This window comes from Rhinoraja longicauda, chromosome 11 (assembly GCF_053455715.1).
Source record: "Rhinoraja longicauda isolate Sanriku21f chromosome 11, sRhiLon1.1, whole genome shotgun sequence".
NCBI classification, from domain to species: Eukaryota; Metazoa; Chordata; class Chondrichthyes; order Rajiformes; family Arhynchobatidae; genus Rhinoraja; species Rhinoraja longicauda.
Window position 1 is genome coordinate 14,940,377 of NC_135963.1, and position 18,804 is coordinate 14,959,180.

The 18,804-nt window shown below is 40.0% G+C and overlaps 1 protein-coding gene across 1 annotated transcript in view; it reads left to right on the forward strand.

The window, feature by feature from the left end:
• Nucleotides 1–18,804, forward strand: part of szt2 (SZT2 subunit of KICSTOR complex) — a 188,464-nt gene that overhangs the window by 29,554 nt on the left and 140,106 nt on the right. Inside the window, exons 18-28 of the mRNA XM_078408309.1 lie at nt 365–459; nt 1,805–1,973; nt 3,779–3,893; nt 4,783–4,899; nt 6,192–6,392; nt 6,803–6,909; nt 8,880–9,015; nt 11,080–11,433; nt 12,035–12,260; nt 16,096–16,223; nt 18,311–18,572. Of these exons, the coding sequence (XP_078264435.1) occupies nt 365–459; nt 1,805–1,973; nt 3,779–3,893; nt 4,783–4,899; nt 6,192–6,392; nt 6,803–6,909; nt 8,880–9,015; nt 11,080–11,433; nt 12,035–12,260; nt 16,096–16,223; nt 18,311–18,572 (1,910 nt within the window). The remainder of the gene's footprint in view (nt 1–364; nt 460–1,804; nt 1,974–3,778; nt 3,894–4,782; nt 4,900–6,191; nt 6,393–6,802; nt 6,910–8,879; nt 9,016–11,079; nt 11,434–12,034; nt 12,261–16,095; nt 16,224–18,310; nt 18,573–18,804) is intronic.

The window sequence follows — 18,804 nt, forward strand, 5'->3', positions numbered from 1 at the left end:
TTTGGACAGTTACATGTTTAGGAGAAGTTTAAAGATGTATGAGGCAAACTTGGGCTAATGGGACTAGTTTAGATCAGTTAACTTCGTTGGCATGAATGAGTTGGGCTGAAGGACTTGTTTCTGTGCTATATGACTCTGACTATAAGATTTGTTTACCATGAGCTCTCTTTAATGAACTGGTTGCAGTCTTTCAGAGAGGCACATGTATACTTGAAAAGCCAATTATTCAGTCATGAAAATCAATGCGAGGACTTTGTTTGGTAACTTAAGTGCACCCATTACAGCAACATTTCATAAATATTCATGGAATGGTTTTTCCGGGCCCGTTCGGAGCTGCTTACTGATACAGTTTGTTCTGGTGCAGGGCAATTCGAGATCCGAAGATGATGACGATGAGCTCCACACGTGCCTGGTCCAGTACATCACCTTTCCACCTTACTCCACTTCAACTAAAGACAGGTAAAATTTCAATGAGTAAATCTTTTGTTCGTGATTTTTATGCAGTTTGGAGCCAGAAATCCATTTGACCTGAGCAAAGCAGATTAAAGAGCATTATCTTTATAGTCGATGCACAAACAAAATTACTTTATTAAATATTTAGTATTTTTATCATGGGGTTTCAATCTCAATGGGTACTCCATGAGCGATCTTGCCATTCATTTTAATTTTAGATACGTGGGAACATATTATGGTGATTTAATGCACCAGATTCATTCTTGGGTGAGGCTGTTAGCATGGCCAGCATTTATTATCCATCCCTAATTGCTTTTGTGCAAATGTGCAAACTTTGAACAACTTCAGTCTTTGTGATAAAAGTACTGCACAGTGTTGTGAAGAAATTCCACAACTTTAATCCAAAATCAAGTGTTTTTAAGTTATGATAATTTGTGCTATGGAAGAGAGTTTGGAGATGGTGGGATTTCCATTTTTGCTGATGGTGTGCAACTTCTTGAGTGTTGTTGAAACTGCTTTCGATCCACCAAATATAAAGTTGACCTTGTTGTGGGTGGTGAAAAAGGCTTTGGGGTTTGAGAAAGTGAGCCACCCTCTGCAGTGTCCAGCATCTGACTTGCTTTTAATGCAACTGGTCCATCCGCTGCGCATCCATAAAGGAATCCTTTAGCCTTGGTTGTGCTATTCATTACCCCTATCACATTCTTCATAATCAATTACCCTCATCACACACTAGCCCCCCCCCCCCCATTACCCATATCTTTTATTTCCTTACTCTTAATCACATTTTTCTACCCTTTGGATCCAGGAGTAAAGATTCACGCATCACTTGTATTGTTATTATTGTGTTCATAGAAACATAGAAACATAGAAAATAGGTGCAGGAGTAGGCCATTCAGCCCTTCGAGCCTGCACCGCCATTCAATATGATCATGGCTGATCATCCAGCTCAGTAACCTGTACCTGCCTTCTCTCCATACCCCCTGATCCCTTTAGCCACAAGGGCCACATCTAACTCCCTCTTAAATATAGCCAATGAACTGGCCTCAACTATCTTCTGTGGCAGAGAATTCCACAGACTCACCACTCTCTGTGTGAAGAAATGTTTTCTCATCTCGGTGCAGAAAGTAAACAGATCACCTATTTAAAAATCAATAAATGGACAACTAGTCATTACAATTGTTCACCAGTCTGATCTGTAATTAACTGCAGAAGTTGATCAATTTTTCCTATCTTTGTGATGTTATTATATATCAAATGTTATTTGCTTTATTTTCCACAATAGCTTGCTGAATTCTTTGCTAACGGGAGGCTCAATGCAACTTCATATCTGCCTCCAATGTTCTCTTAGTTTTTCTACAGATGATGATAATGACACAGAGGTTGAGGCCATTGAACTTGACACCGAGTTAAATTTGGTGACTGAATGCTGGGTCGAGCCTCAGAGTGGCTTTGTGGTCACTTCTGCTGATAGTCGAAAGTACTTGAATGGATTGTCTTATTTAGATATCCCAAAAGCGGTGAGTCACTTGGAAAGTAATTTCAACTTTGGTCTGCTGATTGGCAACCCATCCATCTGCTGAAGAAGGGTCTCGACCCGAAGCGTCACCCATTCCTTCTCTCCAGAGATGCTGCCGGTCCCGCTCAGTTACTCCAGCATCGTGTGTCTATCTTTGGTGTAAACCAGCATTTAAGGCAGAGATCCTTGATTAGTCAGGGTGTCAGGAGTTATAGGGACAAGGCAGGAGAATGGGGTTGAGAGGGAAAGATAGATCAGCCATAATTGAATGGCGGAGTAGACTTGAAGGGCGAAACAGCCTAATTCTGCTCCTATCGCTTATGAACTCGTGCAGTCCCTTCCTGCGCACATCATCCATCTTCTTCTTTGGCTGATTTTAACCATTTACAAAATGTCTAGCTACTCCCGGACCTGTGACCTCTACCAACAGGAAGAACGAAGGCAGCCTGTGCAAGGGAGAACCACCATTGCAGATTTCCCTTCAGGTTGTGCACTATCCTGACATGGAAATATATTGTAGTTCCTTCATCGTTGCCTGAATTAAAACCTTAAAACTACCCACCGGTAGCACCTTCACCAAAAAGGCGCCAGTAGTTGAATAAGGCATCTTACCACCAACATTTTAAGGATAGTCAGGAATGGACATTAAATATTGGAAACATTGCCCATTGCCAGTGATATCCATGCCTGGTATATGAATTAAAAAAAAAGATTTTTGGAATTAGTGCCTGCTGAGAGCCCGCCATGATGTGTCTGCCCCCAGGGTCATCTGGCACAACTGACCCGTGCATGAACCTTTTTTGCACTTGACCTCGTTCCCCCTTTTTCCTCCCCCCCCCCTTGTTGTTTACGTGTTCGCCGTGATTTATTTAAATATTTGATTTGATAGCATCGATAAGGAAGCGACAATCAAAATCTCGTCGTACTTGTACAATGACAATAAAGGATATTGTATTGTAGTGAGTAGAAATCAGCCCACAGAGAGAATATATATGAACCAAACGCTGTTGATCATAGACTGTGATAAGAGCATAAGAAAATGATGCAGGAAGAGAACACTTTCCTACCCAATCATTATAATCCCCAATCATCTGGCTATGTTATTTAACAGAGAAATAAAAAATTAAACTGGGGAATGGGTAAAAGGGGAGAAACAGAGTCATCTTATGAAAATGATAATGACGTACTGTGAGTGCTAGAAAATGTTACAAATGTGTATTGTGCATACCTGGTACTATGCCATACGTGTTTTATATGCTGGTGTCTTAGCCACAGTTATGTCCTCCTTTTACTGAACAATGTTCATGTGCTTGTTTAAATTCCTCTTAAATGTCATGATCGTATCTACTTCCTCAATCCCAGGTGCAGTGTGTTCCAGGCACTTAACCCTTTCCCTTAAAATAAATATCCCTAGCACAGCACTTTTAAACCTTCCCATCTCCCTCAATGCCCTCCAGTATTTGACATTTGCACCCTGGGTAAAATGTCTCTACTCGCTCTATGCCTCTCATGATTTTACAAACTTCTATCTGGCCTCCCCTTAGCATTTGACATTCCAGAGAAAACAATTCCAAGTTTGTCCAACCTATAGCCAGTATTCATTAATCTAGACAATATCCTGGTGAACCTCTTCTGCATCGTCTCTGAAGCCTCTCCATCCTTTCTGTAATGCAGCAACAAGATCTGCACAAACATGGCCTAACCAAAGTTTTCCAAGTTTTGTATTTTGTATTTTATATTTTGCCTGGGATGATACTAGTTTATACTATTTTGTGATATTTTAATAAATGTGTCTTTGCTTCGTAGATTTACCCACAAGACCACGCATGTGTATCTTCCTTGTTGACCTTTGAACATCTAAGCCAACTTTGTCAGAATAAAGACTACATCCTGCCAATGTGGGGGTCAAGGAGCGCTGAAGGTAGGGATCAACAGTCACGGAAACAAGGAACCTAGTAAACCTCAGAGCCTGTGAGTGTAGCAAGTTATTGAAGAATTAGCTTTACCAAATAAGGACAGTTTGTTCTATGACTTATAACCCCTATCCACTCACACCTGGAAGCACTAATACCCAGCCCCACTCCATCACCATGCTGCCTTTGTATTTAAATAATAAAATCGGTGAGGCAATTCCTGGCTGAAATCCCCCTGAATCTGTTCAATCAATATATGCACCCCTACACAAATCTGAACTCTATTGAAATATGTGTATTTTAAGTGTAATATTGTTATTATTTGCATCCTATAATGTTCTTTGATTTAAAACTTCTCATCCTAGTTTTCAACCTCCTGCATGGCCACATATCTCCTGGTCTGCAATGTCCCAACTCCTGTACAGCCTTGAACAATTAAGCCAAGATGGAAATCATGGCTTATGTGACTTGGTGCTACAAATACGCAGTACTTTTGACTGGACCATCATTTATAGTTTTTGCGTGGCCTGTTTGATTTTTGCAGACCAACAGTATCTGAAGTTTTCAGTAAAGTAACAAATTGATTGTTGTGTAATTGCTTCATGCTCCCTGCAGCTATCTATTATTGTCTGTCTTACTGCAAACCTTTGACTGGAATGTTTTATAATTATTCCTATTATTCTGTTTGAGGGTTTGTGCATTAGTTTCCTTCGATTTTTTTTTTCTTTGCCTAATTATAAGCTATTTGATACTCACTTTTAATTAAAAGCGACATTTATAATTGTCAGAGAAGACTACATATGCTACACCGTCTTAAAGTCAATAACCAACTCCAATTGAACCCTCTCTCCATTCCACAGTCCACCTAGAATGATGACCTTTTTCTTTTTGTTTAAGCTGATGACGATGAAGGAGAGAGCGATTTCATTCGAACTATTCCATTTCAGTTTGATCTGATGAAGCTGTTACCAAAATGCCAACAAATTGAGTTACTTTTTCACACCTTAACTAAAGGTAAAGTACCAATGTTGTGTTTTTCTGAAAATGTGGAGCTTCCACATGGCCAGTCTTCCGTAAAGACGCACCTGTAATGCCGTTATGTTATCCAGTTCCACTTGTGCTGTACATGCACAGCATTGCTACATCACTTGCTTGCTATTCTAAGATTACAGATTACATAGGGATAGGAGTCAGGAGTTAACATTTGCACTGTTGTAGTTCGTGACCTATTAACAGAATAGTCAGACAACCAAAATCATTTAACCTCTTTATTCTACTCACTCTGGTGGGAGAGAGTTTAGATACCGGAGCGTTTAGAAACGCTCAGGAAGCTAGTGTAGTCTCTCTCTCCGAAAGCTTACATTTACACACCTTTTATACCCTAAATACATGTGCCAGTATTTTTCCATCACTGCCTTATATGGCAAGTTTACAATGCCCTATAAATCTTTATGTGTCTTTCGGGACCTCCGTGACCGTCGTGTCCATCGTGACCTCTTCTTTCTTGGGAACAAAGGGCAGTCCATATGGCAAGATATTCTTCTTAACACTTCAAAGCTTTGAGGCCAGTTGCTGATATCAGAGGATACGATCAGCCATAAACCGCGCTTCCATGCTGACAACAGGATGCCCCAGGAATAATCCGAGCTAGAGCTTTTACACCCCTGCAATAAAACCCACATAGCTGCATTCGTAATGTTAGCTATATCCAGACATATCTGAAGAATCAGTAGAAAATCCCTTTCATTGAAATTCATTTTGATGGATTCTGTTAATTTAACGTCTATGAATAGCACAGGGCAAATGTTACTTGTTGAGCTCAGTCTCAGTCTGAAGAAGGGTCTCGACCCAAAACGTCACCCATTCCTTCTCTCCAGAAATGCTGCCCGTCCTGCTGAGTTACTCCAGCATTTTGAATCTATCTTCGCACCAAAGGGTAGGATTGACTCAGGTTGCCGTGACTTTTGAGACTGCAGCATCACCAGCTGCATCACTGGGCCTGCCCATAATGACTAAGTTGGCAAGTGGTTTTAACATGCGTTGAAGCTATTCTCAGTTTTGTGGTGTGAGGGCTTGTCTGAGAAGCCCACGTGACCAATATCATTACACAAGGTTCCAGTGCCACTCGGCTCCATACTAATCAGTTTCAAGACTTGTATTCACTGGGCTTTGTTTCTTTCTGGTAGACCCTTTCAAAGTGTGATACCATGTGTCTGTTTGATGCTCCTGTGATCTATTCCCCCAAATCTATTTGAAGGCTGGGTTCGTGTGTATAAGCTTATCATCTGTTGTCTCGTTTCTTTCAGGAGAGGATGATGAAAGTGCAAAGGAAACAAATTCTTTGCCCAATGAGATTCTGTTGAATCTTTTCCATGGCTGTTTGCAAGAGACCCTCAGTGACCGGGAATTGCCGTTGTCTGACTCTGATCATGCAACTTTTATGCAGCAAATTGTTCAGCGGGATCGAAATGGTCATTCCATTCCTTTCAATTTACCAGCTGCAAAAGGTGACATTATGTAGATAGTGCCTCATTAGTCTGTATCAATCTCTGTACTTAGTAAACCACAAGATTTGACTTTTTTTTTGCATTAGTTCAGGATCTATTGGCCTGTCAAAGAGCGGTTGTACTTGTTTACTGTGTGTTTCAAGAGCAGGATCCTGCTTCAATTCAAATTTCACTCAATACCAACTAAAGCAAGCGAACTGAAGAAGGATCTCGACCCGAAACGTCACCCATTCCTTCTCTCCAGAGATGCTGCCTGTCCCGCTGAGTTACTCCAGCATTTTGGGTCTATCGTTAGAGTCTGCCAATTGAGTTCTGTGGTTATAGAGCATTAAACTAAATTCATAAAGTTTATGCAATCAGAATGGTGCACCTGCAGATTGAGTAATTGTTATATACTGTTTCTTACATAGAAGAACCATTGAAAGTGTCCAAAAAGCCAGAGAGGCAAGATACCATGATGTCATTGCATACCCTGGGCAGTAATAAAGAGGTCATGGGTTCAACCAGTACCTTGCAGGTGAGTGTGGGAAAAATGCAGAGTTGTAATATAGAAACATAGAAAATAGGTGCAGGAGTAGGCTATTCGGCCCTTCGAGCCAGCATTCAATATGATTATGGCTGATCATCCAAAATCAGTTCCCCCTTCTGGCTTTTTCCTCATATCCCTTGATTCCCTTGGCCCGAAGAGCTAAATCAATGTGGGGTGACAGACACTGGTTTGTTAAACGCATCCAGAATCTTTTCATTACTGTGCAAGGAACACCCCCTGGGATACGAATACTGCCTAATATAAACTGTGTTGAAACTTCAGACCTTCAAGGTTTTGTTAATGTTAAGAATTTCGAAATTCTGCTTTAGTGCCTGCCAATTCCAAAGGGAAAAGAATCAAAATGTTTCAAATTTGACAAGCTACCTTCTAATTATATAACCGAGATAATGACGCTGAATGAAATTTGTATTTGAAGAATGGTAATGCCCCTTGGGTTGCGCTTGGACTATTCCATATAACTTCCATTGGCAACAAATTGGATAAATATCACATTCTTGACACTGCATTAGTCATTGGTATGCTGGTTTTGTGTATTAGATTGAGAAGTCAAGATAATCGTCTCAGGTTAGTATGGCGAGGAGGAGAGTAATATGACCATGTTTCAATGACTAACCATTATTTAATCCAAAGCTGGTTCCAGTGGTAGTCTGCTGCAATTGGTAAACTTCCACAGTTCTCACGAACAATGATGAACCATACCATGTGCAAAATGTTATCAGTTAAGTTTGAGAACAGTCTTTTCTCTTGTTCCACAAACAATCTGCTGGGGGAACTCATCACATCGAACAGCATCAATGGGGGGAAATAGACAGTGGTCGTTTCGGGTTTGGATTATTCATCAACCCAAGAATCCCAACTCAAAATGACAACTGACCAGCTGCCCCCCCCCCCCCCAAAAAAAAAGGCTTGGCCCATTGAGTTCCTCCAGCAGATTATTTTGCTCCAGATTCCAACATCTGCATTCTCTTGTGTTTCAAGAAAAAGTTGTGATAAATTTGTTGCCCTCAGCTGTTATCTAATACGAAGAGGGGTTGTGTCACAGTGAACTTAATCACTTGCGATACATTTAGAACAAATGATGAATGGATTCTCCTTTTTCATTATGTCCTAGGTTTTAGCTTTTAACATCAAGTTCTTGCCAATGGTAATAAAATATTTATACAGCCTTAATGAAGTTGTGTACTGTTTTATTATGATTGCCTATTTCTGCCTGCAGGTCACATGCAATTGTTTTAATAGTTCCCAATTCAAGATGGTCCTCTTATGTTCCATACTTGACACAATATGCATTCCCTAAACAATGTTTCAAAGTGTTTTTGTTTGCAAATTACGTTTTTACTGCATTAAGTATAATTCTGGCGATCTCTTAAGGGTGAGCGGGTAGGAAAAGCTTGTGATATTTTAAATATTTTGCTAGTTTTTATATTCATTAATCATTTGCTGTCATGGGGAGGTATGTAGAATATAGGAAGTCTAGTTTAGTTTAGAGATGCAGTGTGGATGCAGGCACTACGGCCCACCTGCGCCGACCAGCGATCACCTGTACACTAGTTCTTTTCACACTAGGGGCAATTTGCTGAAGCCAATTAACCTACAAATCTGTACATCTTTGGTGTGTGGGAGAAACACCCGGAGAAAACCTACATGGTTGCAGGGAGAACTTACAAACTCCGTACATACAGCACCCGCACCTGGGACCCTGGCGTTGTAAGGCAGCAACTCTATCGCTGCACTACTATGCTGCTGGAGAAATGTCATGGCTGATTATCTAATCAAGGAAGATTAAGAATGGGCAATAAATGCTGGTTTTGCCAGATTATATTTCCCGAAAACGAACAAAATATGCTGGCACTTCCTGTTGTCGGAGGCAGCTTCAGAATTATTTGTTTGAAATTGCATTACTTAATGATTTGTAATAACTTGCTTCTCTTGATTAGAGTGTTGGAAATACTGACATGACAGAAGATAATGTAATTCCAGTTGAAAATGAGAGTACTCCTCAATGGAGATGCTACACCAAATTTGTGAATGCGCAGCAAATCCTACTCACCTTTTTACCAGCCACCTTTGCAGGTAAATTTTACCAGTGTATTTTTATTCTAGGTCTCAAGTGTTTTAAGAGGGAAATTAATTTTCACTCGCCTGTTATCACAATTCATTTCACGTGTTTCAGTCTCTTGATTGCAAGTGATGGATTTTGATGCTCAGACTGTATGTCACTTCCATTTTTGTCAGTTTCTCTGTGTTGTGTTAAGAAGATTCACCGTGAAAGATGGTGGGAGTGATTGTTTCAAGCCATGTCAGTTTGAACTAAAATAATGTAGTTCTTGGTGAAAGTATTTCAAAGAAAATATCTTGCTCCATGAATGAAATCCACATGCCGCCAAAATCCTGGCAACAGGTCGATCTGCCACTCCATGGTTATGGAAGCAAGATGGCCAATGAGAGACACCCAAAGAGCTGCACAAAATAACTTTTACCTCCTCCCTCGACTCCATCCAGGGTCCCCAGCAGTCTTCCAGGTGAGACAGTTGTTCACATGCACCTGCTCTAACTTCATCTACTGCATCCGGTGTTCCCGATGTAGCCTTCTGTGCATGGCAAGACCAAGCTTAGACTCGGCGACCGTTTTGCCGAACGCTTACTCTCGGTACGCCAAGGCTCTCCCAGCTGCTAATTACTTCATCTCCCTGTCCCAGTCCCATACTGATCTTTCTGTCCTGGGTTCCTCTATTGCCAGAGTGAGGCCACACTCAAATTCGCAGAGCAGCACCTCATCTTCTGCTTGGGTAGCATACAACCCATTGAATTCTTCAGTTTTAGGTAATTTTTACAAACCTTCCTTTCCCGCCCCCCAACATATCCCCCCCTCCCCCCCACACTTATTTGCACCCATTCTCTTCCTCTGAAACTTGGCTGACCTTGCACCAGTCCCCCACCTGCCACTAAATGTCCATTAAGCAGCTTCACAGTTCGCAACTATGCATCCCTCTTGGGCTAACACCTCTCTCTGCCCAACATTTGGCCTATCAGGGAACTTCCTCGCCTGAGGTCATCTGTTGCCGCCCCTGATTTGGCCTTATTTTTTGTTTCCATTTTGTTTCCTGCCCTCCCTATTACAATGAGTCTGAAGAAGGGTCCCAACCTGAAATGTCACATCCATTTTCTCCAGAGATGCTGCCTGACCCACTGAGTTACTCCAGCATTTTGTGCCTAACTTGTGAAACAAGTTTAAGCGGACACAATTTTTTTTAAACAACCCTGTCTCTAAACATTGGAAGTAGCCACCGTTGATGTTTTTTTTAGTTCACATCACTCTGTCACCTAACCTTTTTTTATGCAACAAGCATTTTGTTTATCTGAAGTCATTGCGCTATCAGGAGTGATGAGGGGTTATTCTTAGTTAGCATGTTGCCGCACTATTGTCAGAGATGAACACAGCAGACATGTTTATTAATGTTGGACATCATGGACAACCACCTTGCTAAAATATTCCTCCTAGAGTATTAGTAAGTAGGCGTTCATGTTGCTTCATGCTGAACTTTATTTGAAAATTATGATGATAAAATGAATAGAAACAATAATTAAAGAGGATTAGAAATGAAAATGTCTTGTGTTCCAATTTGTTCAAAAGATGGGAATTGCAAAGTTTACACTATCCAGATTCATTTTCATTAAAAATGTACTTCAAGTTCAATCAGTAACAGACGTTAGTCTTTTTCTTGCATAAAGACTTCTATTAACATGCTCAGCTTCTTCTCCTCTATCATGCTTATAAATTATGTTTATAAATATAAATTAATTTCATTTATATGAAATATTTTCACATCTACTCCATTGTGCACATTGGATTTAGTCTATCTAACTAATGTACTACAGTGTTGAGAACTACAAGCTTTACTCTGCATCTTCCCATTTGCTATTGTACTAGAGTTTGACATGGTTGTATTTATATGTGGTATATCTGATCTGGTTGGTTAGTATGCAAATCAAAGCTTTTCATTGTACCTTGGTACACGTGATAATAATAAATATTAAAAAAATTAATTTCTAACTGATAATGTAATAGAGAGTAAATAATTCACATTACATATTTTCTTTAAATAATTTTCTTTCTGTGCTCTTTTTTCTATTAAGATATGCAGCGACTGATGGGTCCCGAGATCGATGAGAGCACAAAAAATGCTGGAGTCGGAAACGAAGAGCTGCTGCAAGTAGAAATCGAGTCGAGTTTGAGTGAGCATTTGGGAGGATTTAGCGCAACCTCAATTGCAAAGAAATCTGAAGTGGGTAGTTTTGGAGGACTTGATTGTGAAGTTGGCCAAATGGCAATGAGTGGTTCAAAGAATAGTGGCACCAAGATCGATTCTATATCCCCAGCGCAAGAAAACCAGTCTGCTCAGCCAACATCGTGTTCTTCTCCAATCTCGGCAATTGGCAATGAAATGTCATTATTTGATCTAGAAAAGGAGAATGTGCAGCCCGATACAGGTAATGGTTGTTCTCAGTGTAATGATACCTTCTGCATTTGCGCAATTAAGTGCTGTAACTCTGTTGGTCGCACTCATTATCTCAGTCTGAAAGCAGTAGGTTCAAGTTTAACAAGTTTATTTGACCCTTGAGCTCAAAATTTGGGGTCATTTTCTTGAGTAGTACTGTATGAATGGTACGGCGTGGAAGATGCCATCTTTTGGGTGAGATTATGCCCTCTCAACTGGATGCAAAGGCTCCTATGAATCAGGAAATGTTGCCATTGTCCTGGCCAATATTTGCTCCTCAGTGTTTTCTAGATTACAATAGTGTCTCCCTTTAAGCACGTGAGAAAGTCACCTAAATTTGTCTTTCTTTAGCATTCTATTGAAATATTCTGGCATTCGTCCTTTTAGGTTAGGAGTTCAAAATGGATGATTTTATCAGTGCCTGAGCATTCATTAGAATGTGTTGCTGAAGCCATTCTGATAATTGTGGCCCATTTGGTATTACCTACACTTATTCTAATACATACCGCCAGGTAGTCAGTGTTTTTTTTTTAGTTCTCTTTTTTTTGTTGCTTAATGAATCTCCTGTTACCAACCTGCATCGCCCTCCTCAGATACCGACTCTGGATCTTCAGAAATGATAAAGGAACGAGTGGAATTCAGTTTACCCCCAAAGAAAGACTTTCACATCACGTTTAGCCGTCAGTCATCTCGGATTGACTCCTGTGATCCAAACCGGCTTCGATGTCCCATCTACGTATACAACTGTTCGCTAGACTCATTGAAAGAGCAACTTGTGAATTCTTGCATCGAGCAATCAAACCGGGACATTTATATCAGGTAGGGCTTTGTCTTTCTTTCTTTCTGGTCAGAATATCCTCACCCACCATTGTTGGAACCTCGAGTTCCTTCTTTCTATAAAAGTAGGATTGATGTATTTCTAAATACAATGCTGGATATAAGGGTCATGAATCATTTCTAAGTGATCCTGACTAGGGTGCCGTCTGTATGGAATTTGTAAGTTCTCCCCATGACTACATGGGTTTTCCCTGAGTGCTCTAGTTTCCTCCCACACTCCAAAGACGTAGAGGCTTGTAGGTTAATTGGCCTTGGTTAAAAAAAAAATCTAAATTGTCCCTCGTGTGTAGGGTAGTGCTCGTGTACGGGTATCGTTGGTCAGCGCGGACTCGGTGGGCCGAAAGGTCCTGTTTCCGCACTGTATCTCTAAACTAAACTGTTCAGGTCATATTGATCAGAGTGTTATGACCCGAACAATGGATTTAAATTTCCTCTAAGCCGATCACCTGCCACTGACCTTGAGTGTGCTTTCTGGTGTAAACTCTGAACAAGATCCTAAGCATTGCATGAGCTTCCCATTGGAAATCCGACAGAGGTGCTTTGACAGTTAAGCCACGTGTCTCAACTAAATCCCTCAAGCCTTTAAAAAATGGATCTTCTTATTTCGTGTCCATCATCCATGTTTCAAATGTTACATCACTGTCATCAGTCCGTCCTGAAGAGGGCGCAAGCTTCCGTCGACAATCAGTGGGAGCCATCACTTGTACAATAGATGATGGTGGTAGCAGAATTAGCTCAGGATACTTCCAGTTTCCAGCCCCGCGACGTGGACGCTTCTGCTGTGGGGCCTAAAAAGTGGATGGCGTAGTAGTACTACTGTTGTTAGTGCTGCAATCTCACAGCTCTTTGGACTTGGATTCCATGAATTCAGTTAATTAGCTGAGGCAAATTAATACTCGGAGGCAAAGGAAGTGAGAGCAATGAGTCACAAGGTTACAAAGAAATAAGGGGAAAGGTAATTGGAGTGATAGGTTCGCTCTGCTGGGAGTTGGCATGGACCTGATGGTTCAAATGGTCTATGTTATGACATAATTTAAACATGCATTTAAATAGCATAAATGTGAACTCAATTATATTAAATATATAACTTCTCTTGCTGCTCTTTCTTCAAATACATGGATTTTTTGAGCCTGTGCCAGGTGCACCAAATAGATTCCCCAGCAATAGTAAGAGGAAACTGGAATTACACATCCTCCACAGTGTCAAATCGTAATAGGAATAATAGTGACAATCTACCGGGAAAGTTTTGTAAGCCTTGTTTAGTAAGGGTGTCAAGGGTTATGGGGAGAAGGCAGGAGAATGAGGTTGAGACGGAACGACAGATCAGCCTGATTGAATGGCGGAGTGGACTTCATGGGCTGAATGGCCTAATTCTGCTCCTACAGCTCATGAAGTTAGGTCTTCTGTATTTGTGTATGCTTGCACTCAAATCCTGAAGTTGCGCAGTTACTCGTACAATATTTTTTTATTTTAGTGAAACCTTGACTAAAATTGTCACTTTTGAGTTTGGATTTTTAATGGTAAATAAATGAAAACACATGTTTTAGCAAAAAAAAGGGCACTGTTGACATTGGCTAGGAGCTGCTACGATAGTTTGAGAATGACTTAAATTGGTAACCTCGATTGGCTTTGACAAGGTTTACATAATGCACCCTTAATTTTGTGCTGTAATTTGAAGAAATAAGTGGTATGCATGCAATGCATATGTAAAGGACAGGGACATGTATAAGAGCAGACATTGGATTTGTCTACCTATGATTGCAATTGTATCTTGATCTGAGTTTATTATATTTTTAATATTCTGAATAGAACTGTCACAGCCTCTGGTATTGAGATTAAAGGAATTGATGACCAAGTTAGTGATGTGATCATATTCTGGAGAAAATAATAGGCACAAATAGTGCTTTGGTAGCAGACAGCAAAGTTTAGTGAAGAAAAACCCCCCAAATTAAACCGAAGATTTGTTTTTTGTTGAAGTGCATTTAGCTAAAGTCAGTTTGCTGGAGTTAATGCCAGCCTCCAGGCTTTGAAGATCTCATTTAAGATGATAATTGGATGCAATGTGGGCCTCGTGAGAGATGATTATCTTTAGAAGCAGTGTCTCCTCATTGGTTTCTTGGGGTGCAGGAAACTGCTTGGTAAAAGGAAGGCAGACGGCAGTGCACTTCTTTGGGTGATAACATACCAACTGAAGAAAACTTAATGAAGGCTTGATTTTACAAAGATATATTGCCGATCTTCAGGAGATGCAGTAGCTTGATCCAAACACTCTGTCCTAAACGATCATCGTTGAGAGATGGAAGATCTCCGGAGGCTTTTAAAGAGATTGGAAGGTGCTCTGAATGGATTAATTTTTTTTAAAAGAGGCCATTTGAATACATGCCAGTGTGGAATTTGGATTTAGTTGAGTTTAGTTTAGAGAGAGAGCACGGAAACATGTCCTTCGGCCCACCGAGTCCGCGCCGACTAGTGATTCCCGCACACTTTACACTATCCTACACACTACGGACAATTTTACATTCATACCAAGGCAATTAATCTACAAACCTGTATGTCTTTGGAGTGTGGGAGGAAACTGAAGATCTCAGAGGAAAATGGGTCACGGGGAGAACGTACAAACTCCGTTCAGACAAGCACCTACATCCGATACTGCGAATCGTCTCACTTCTTTTGTCAGTGGTTCCTGCAGGCACGCCTTGGATTAGGAACACCCAATTTATTGTCACCAGTACTTAAATGCAAGCTGTGATCCTTGGCCTGGGTTGAGTAGGCCAGCCTCTGAACTAGGTGGTTGGTATTACAGTGCCCGCTTGGCCTTCCATCATTACCGTTCCTGTGATCCTTGTTCACAAGGTTTTTATTTGCTTCTGAACAGTTTGGGTTCATAGGAATGGAAGCCTTTCATGACCCAAGAATTGCCTGTATCCAATACACTTCCCATTGTGTGCAGTTTTATAAGGAGATTGTTCTTTGACCACTGGGAAAGATCAACTGTTTAACAGATCTTAATTAATTCTCTAATGAAAACAGTAGAACCAGCAGTTTCCTGCAAAATCTCCATGCCTTCTGTAAGGAAGGATTGTAAGGCGGAGGTGAATATTTATCATTTGTCAGTTAACTTTATGATTTGGTCTTGCCTAATGCTGCGATTGCAAAATATGGGCTGTTTCCTTTAATACTTTATAAATGTAATCAATTATCATTACTGATATGTCTCACTGGAATGTGTAGGAAGGAACTGCAGGTGGTGGTTTAAACCAAAGGTAGACACAAAAAGCTGGAGTAACTCAGCGGGACAGGCAGCATCTATGGAGAGAAGGAATGTGTGAGGTTTTGGGTCGAGTCTTCTGAAGAAGGGTCTCGAGCCAAAACGTCACCCATTCCTTCTCTCCAGAGAGGCTGCCTGTCCCGCTGAGTTACTCCAGCTTTTTGTGTCTGACTGGAATACTTTCTTAAAATAAGTCCATCAGTGGTATATGTCAGAGCGGTATATTTGATAACTTCATGGGGTTCTTATTTAAAATATAATTAGAATAGAAGGGACTGTAGATACTCAACAGGTCAGATTCATCTGTGGAGAGAAAAACGGGGTTATCATTTCAGGTCAATGACCTTTTCATTGTCTGAATGTCAGTCTGAAACGTCACCCAGTCTTTTTCTCCAGAGATGCAGCCTGACCTGCTATGTTCCTCCATCACATTGTGTCTACCTTTTCATTAGAATTGATTCATTGTTTTGTTTTGATCATAGGATCCATATTATATTGGACACGGATATGGTTCTCAATTGCTAATAATTGTGTCAACATTGGTTTAAGGTCACTCTCACAGGAAAAATCGGCAAGCTCATCGTTGATGGATCCAGTATTACAATTCCACAGGAACAAAGAAGTTGGCAACTATTGCAGCTTATTGCAAGAGCACTATCATCAATGTTATGTGAACGGTAAAAGCAGTCGCCTGGTTTTGCTGAGGGTACATTGCTCCCTCATAATGCCAAACCTCACCAGCATTTATCCCAATTCGTGTCAACATTTGAAATGTTAGATAGGCCTAATCTTTAACCTTGCACCTCCGTGTTCATCTATTTAAAAACTAATAAATATTGGGAAGCATTATGATCAACATAAACAATAACATTTTTGCATGTTATCTAGGATTTGTGAACTATTGCCTGTTTACTTTAGAAGCATGGCAACATTCCCCCCACCCCCTCCCCAATTAAAAGTGTTGTTGCTCATACTTATTGGCATATAAAAATCGTTATTGGCTGCTTCAGCAATATTGAAAACTGCTAATTGATTGAGACATTGCAGATAAGTTGTTTGACCTCATTGTTAGTGTTCCTTTTCTGCAGCCCAATTCTAAAATAATAATTTCTTCATGCTACATTTCATTTTTGAGAAAGAAAACTCCTGTCACTTGTGAAAATGCACCACGATAGCAATTTTAAAAATCCTCACTTATTTTAGTCAACAACTGTTTTTTAAACATTATTGAATGTGCTTCATGTAATCGTTTGTCAAAAAGAAAATAATTGTATGAAGCAATTGATTTTTCTGTTATGTTTTACTCACATTGGAATTATAAATAGGCTTAATTTGCTCATGGCATTTCCAGCATTTACTTCTAAATGTCTTATTTTTAATGCCAGTCAACAAGCTACTTCATCATTATGAGATATTTCTTGTAGCTAATTATTTAAACCAGAACTGACTGCATATCAGTCATCCATGCGGCAAAATTTCATTTGGCAAACAGACCAGCGAATGTGCGGGCAGTTTTGTTTAAAATCATCAGCTGGGAAAAATTACGTAATCCCCGTTGCCATTTTCTCCCCGAGTCTAAAAATGTAATTGATTTTTAGATTGTCAAAAGATAGCCTCAATGTGTTGCTCTCCAGATAAATGTCCTTTCAAGTGTCCACTTAGCAGTAGGCATTAACACTCAATGCTCTGAATCAGTGAGCCATCATCTTGCTTCTAACCTGACTGCCATACAAGCAACAGACAAAAATTCTCTCTTTTTTTAAAGAAATAAGTTTCGAACTTTTTTGCCAACTGTGAGAAACTTGTGGATTTTCTGGTCACCAGGATTTAGATCATATCTCCGTGTCATCGTCTGCTTTCTGGCATCGTCATATTTTCATAGCTTGTATTAGCTTAGAACATTTATCCTTTTAGTTTCTCACTCACATTTCCTCTGACCACATCATTATATCTCAACTGTAAAATTAATCTCACTGTATCAAGTTGATGTATTTAAGAGAGTGTTAGCTATAGCTCTTGGGGGTAACGGAATCAAGGGATATGGGGAGAAAGCAGGAATGGGGAATTGATTTTGGATGATCAGCCATGATCTTATTGAATGGCGGTGCTGGCTCGAAGGGCTGAATGGCCTACTCCTGCGCCTATTTTCTATGCTTCTATGTATCCCTCCCTATTTGACCTTTAAGCCTTATTGACTTTCTTTAGATTGCCATCCATTGCCCTTTAGAACTTGCATAACTCTGCTTTATAAAATTAAAACAACCCACTCATCTGTCTCAATTTTATTTACCTTTCAAAGGTCAGTTATGTAAAGGCCTTTTAACTGTGTGTCAATCTGTCCTTTCCTAAAATCATATTCGGCTCTGCATCAAAGTAATGAATGGCATCATCAAAAGATGGGGCATGATCACTGTATGTCAAAGGTGATGTGTAAATGCTGTTTTTTGTGTTGACCCATTTTTTAACCAATGGCAAAACATAGATGGTCTTAGGAATGTAATTGTTACCCTGTTCAGTAAACCATATTTCTTGTTTTGCATTCAGCTAGATTTTTGGAGTAATGTTTATAGAGTAAAAGGAATTTAAATTATGATATGTAACAGGATTAACTCTTTAAGAAAAAAAGATTTATTCGCAATAAATCATTCCCTGATATTGTGAATGAATCTTTTTTTCTCTCATCAATGTATGTAATATTTACCTTTAGTACAGGTTTAAAATTTTGCAAACATCATTAAGATGCCTTTTTTTAACTCTCTCAAAGGTGTATTTAGGAGCTTGCAGCAATCCTATTACATCAGCTCTCAGGATCTACTTACAGCTACAGATTACTGTGAGGAGGTGTTACAGGAAATCGATATCACAACTTTTCTGCAGACACTGTGTGGACACATAAGATCGTTCCGTGAAAGTCATGACCTGCAGCTTTGGAGTGATCATGAATCTAATCCTACAAAGTTTATGATTGGAGGAGGTAACATTGAGGATGAGAGAGTGCAGAGGGGTGTTCTTGCTTCTACCTCAAGGTAAAATGTTTCTTGCTGTTACCTTATTACCTGTCCTTTAACTTCAATCTATAATACCATCAAGTGGCCCGTAAATAATGATGACAGATTAGTAATGTTAGAATCCTTTATGATCAAAGCATTAAAATTGTTAAGAGTCAAGGGTTTCATTGTCATATGTACCAGCAATGGAGTTGCTGCAGCTTGACAGTATATAACACACAATACAGCATAATCAATAAGATAATAAATT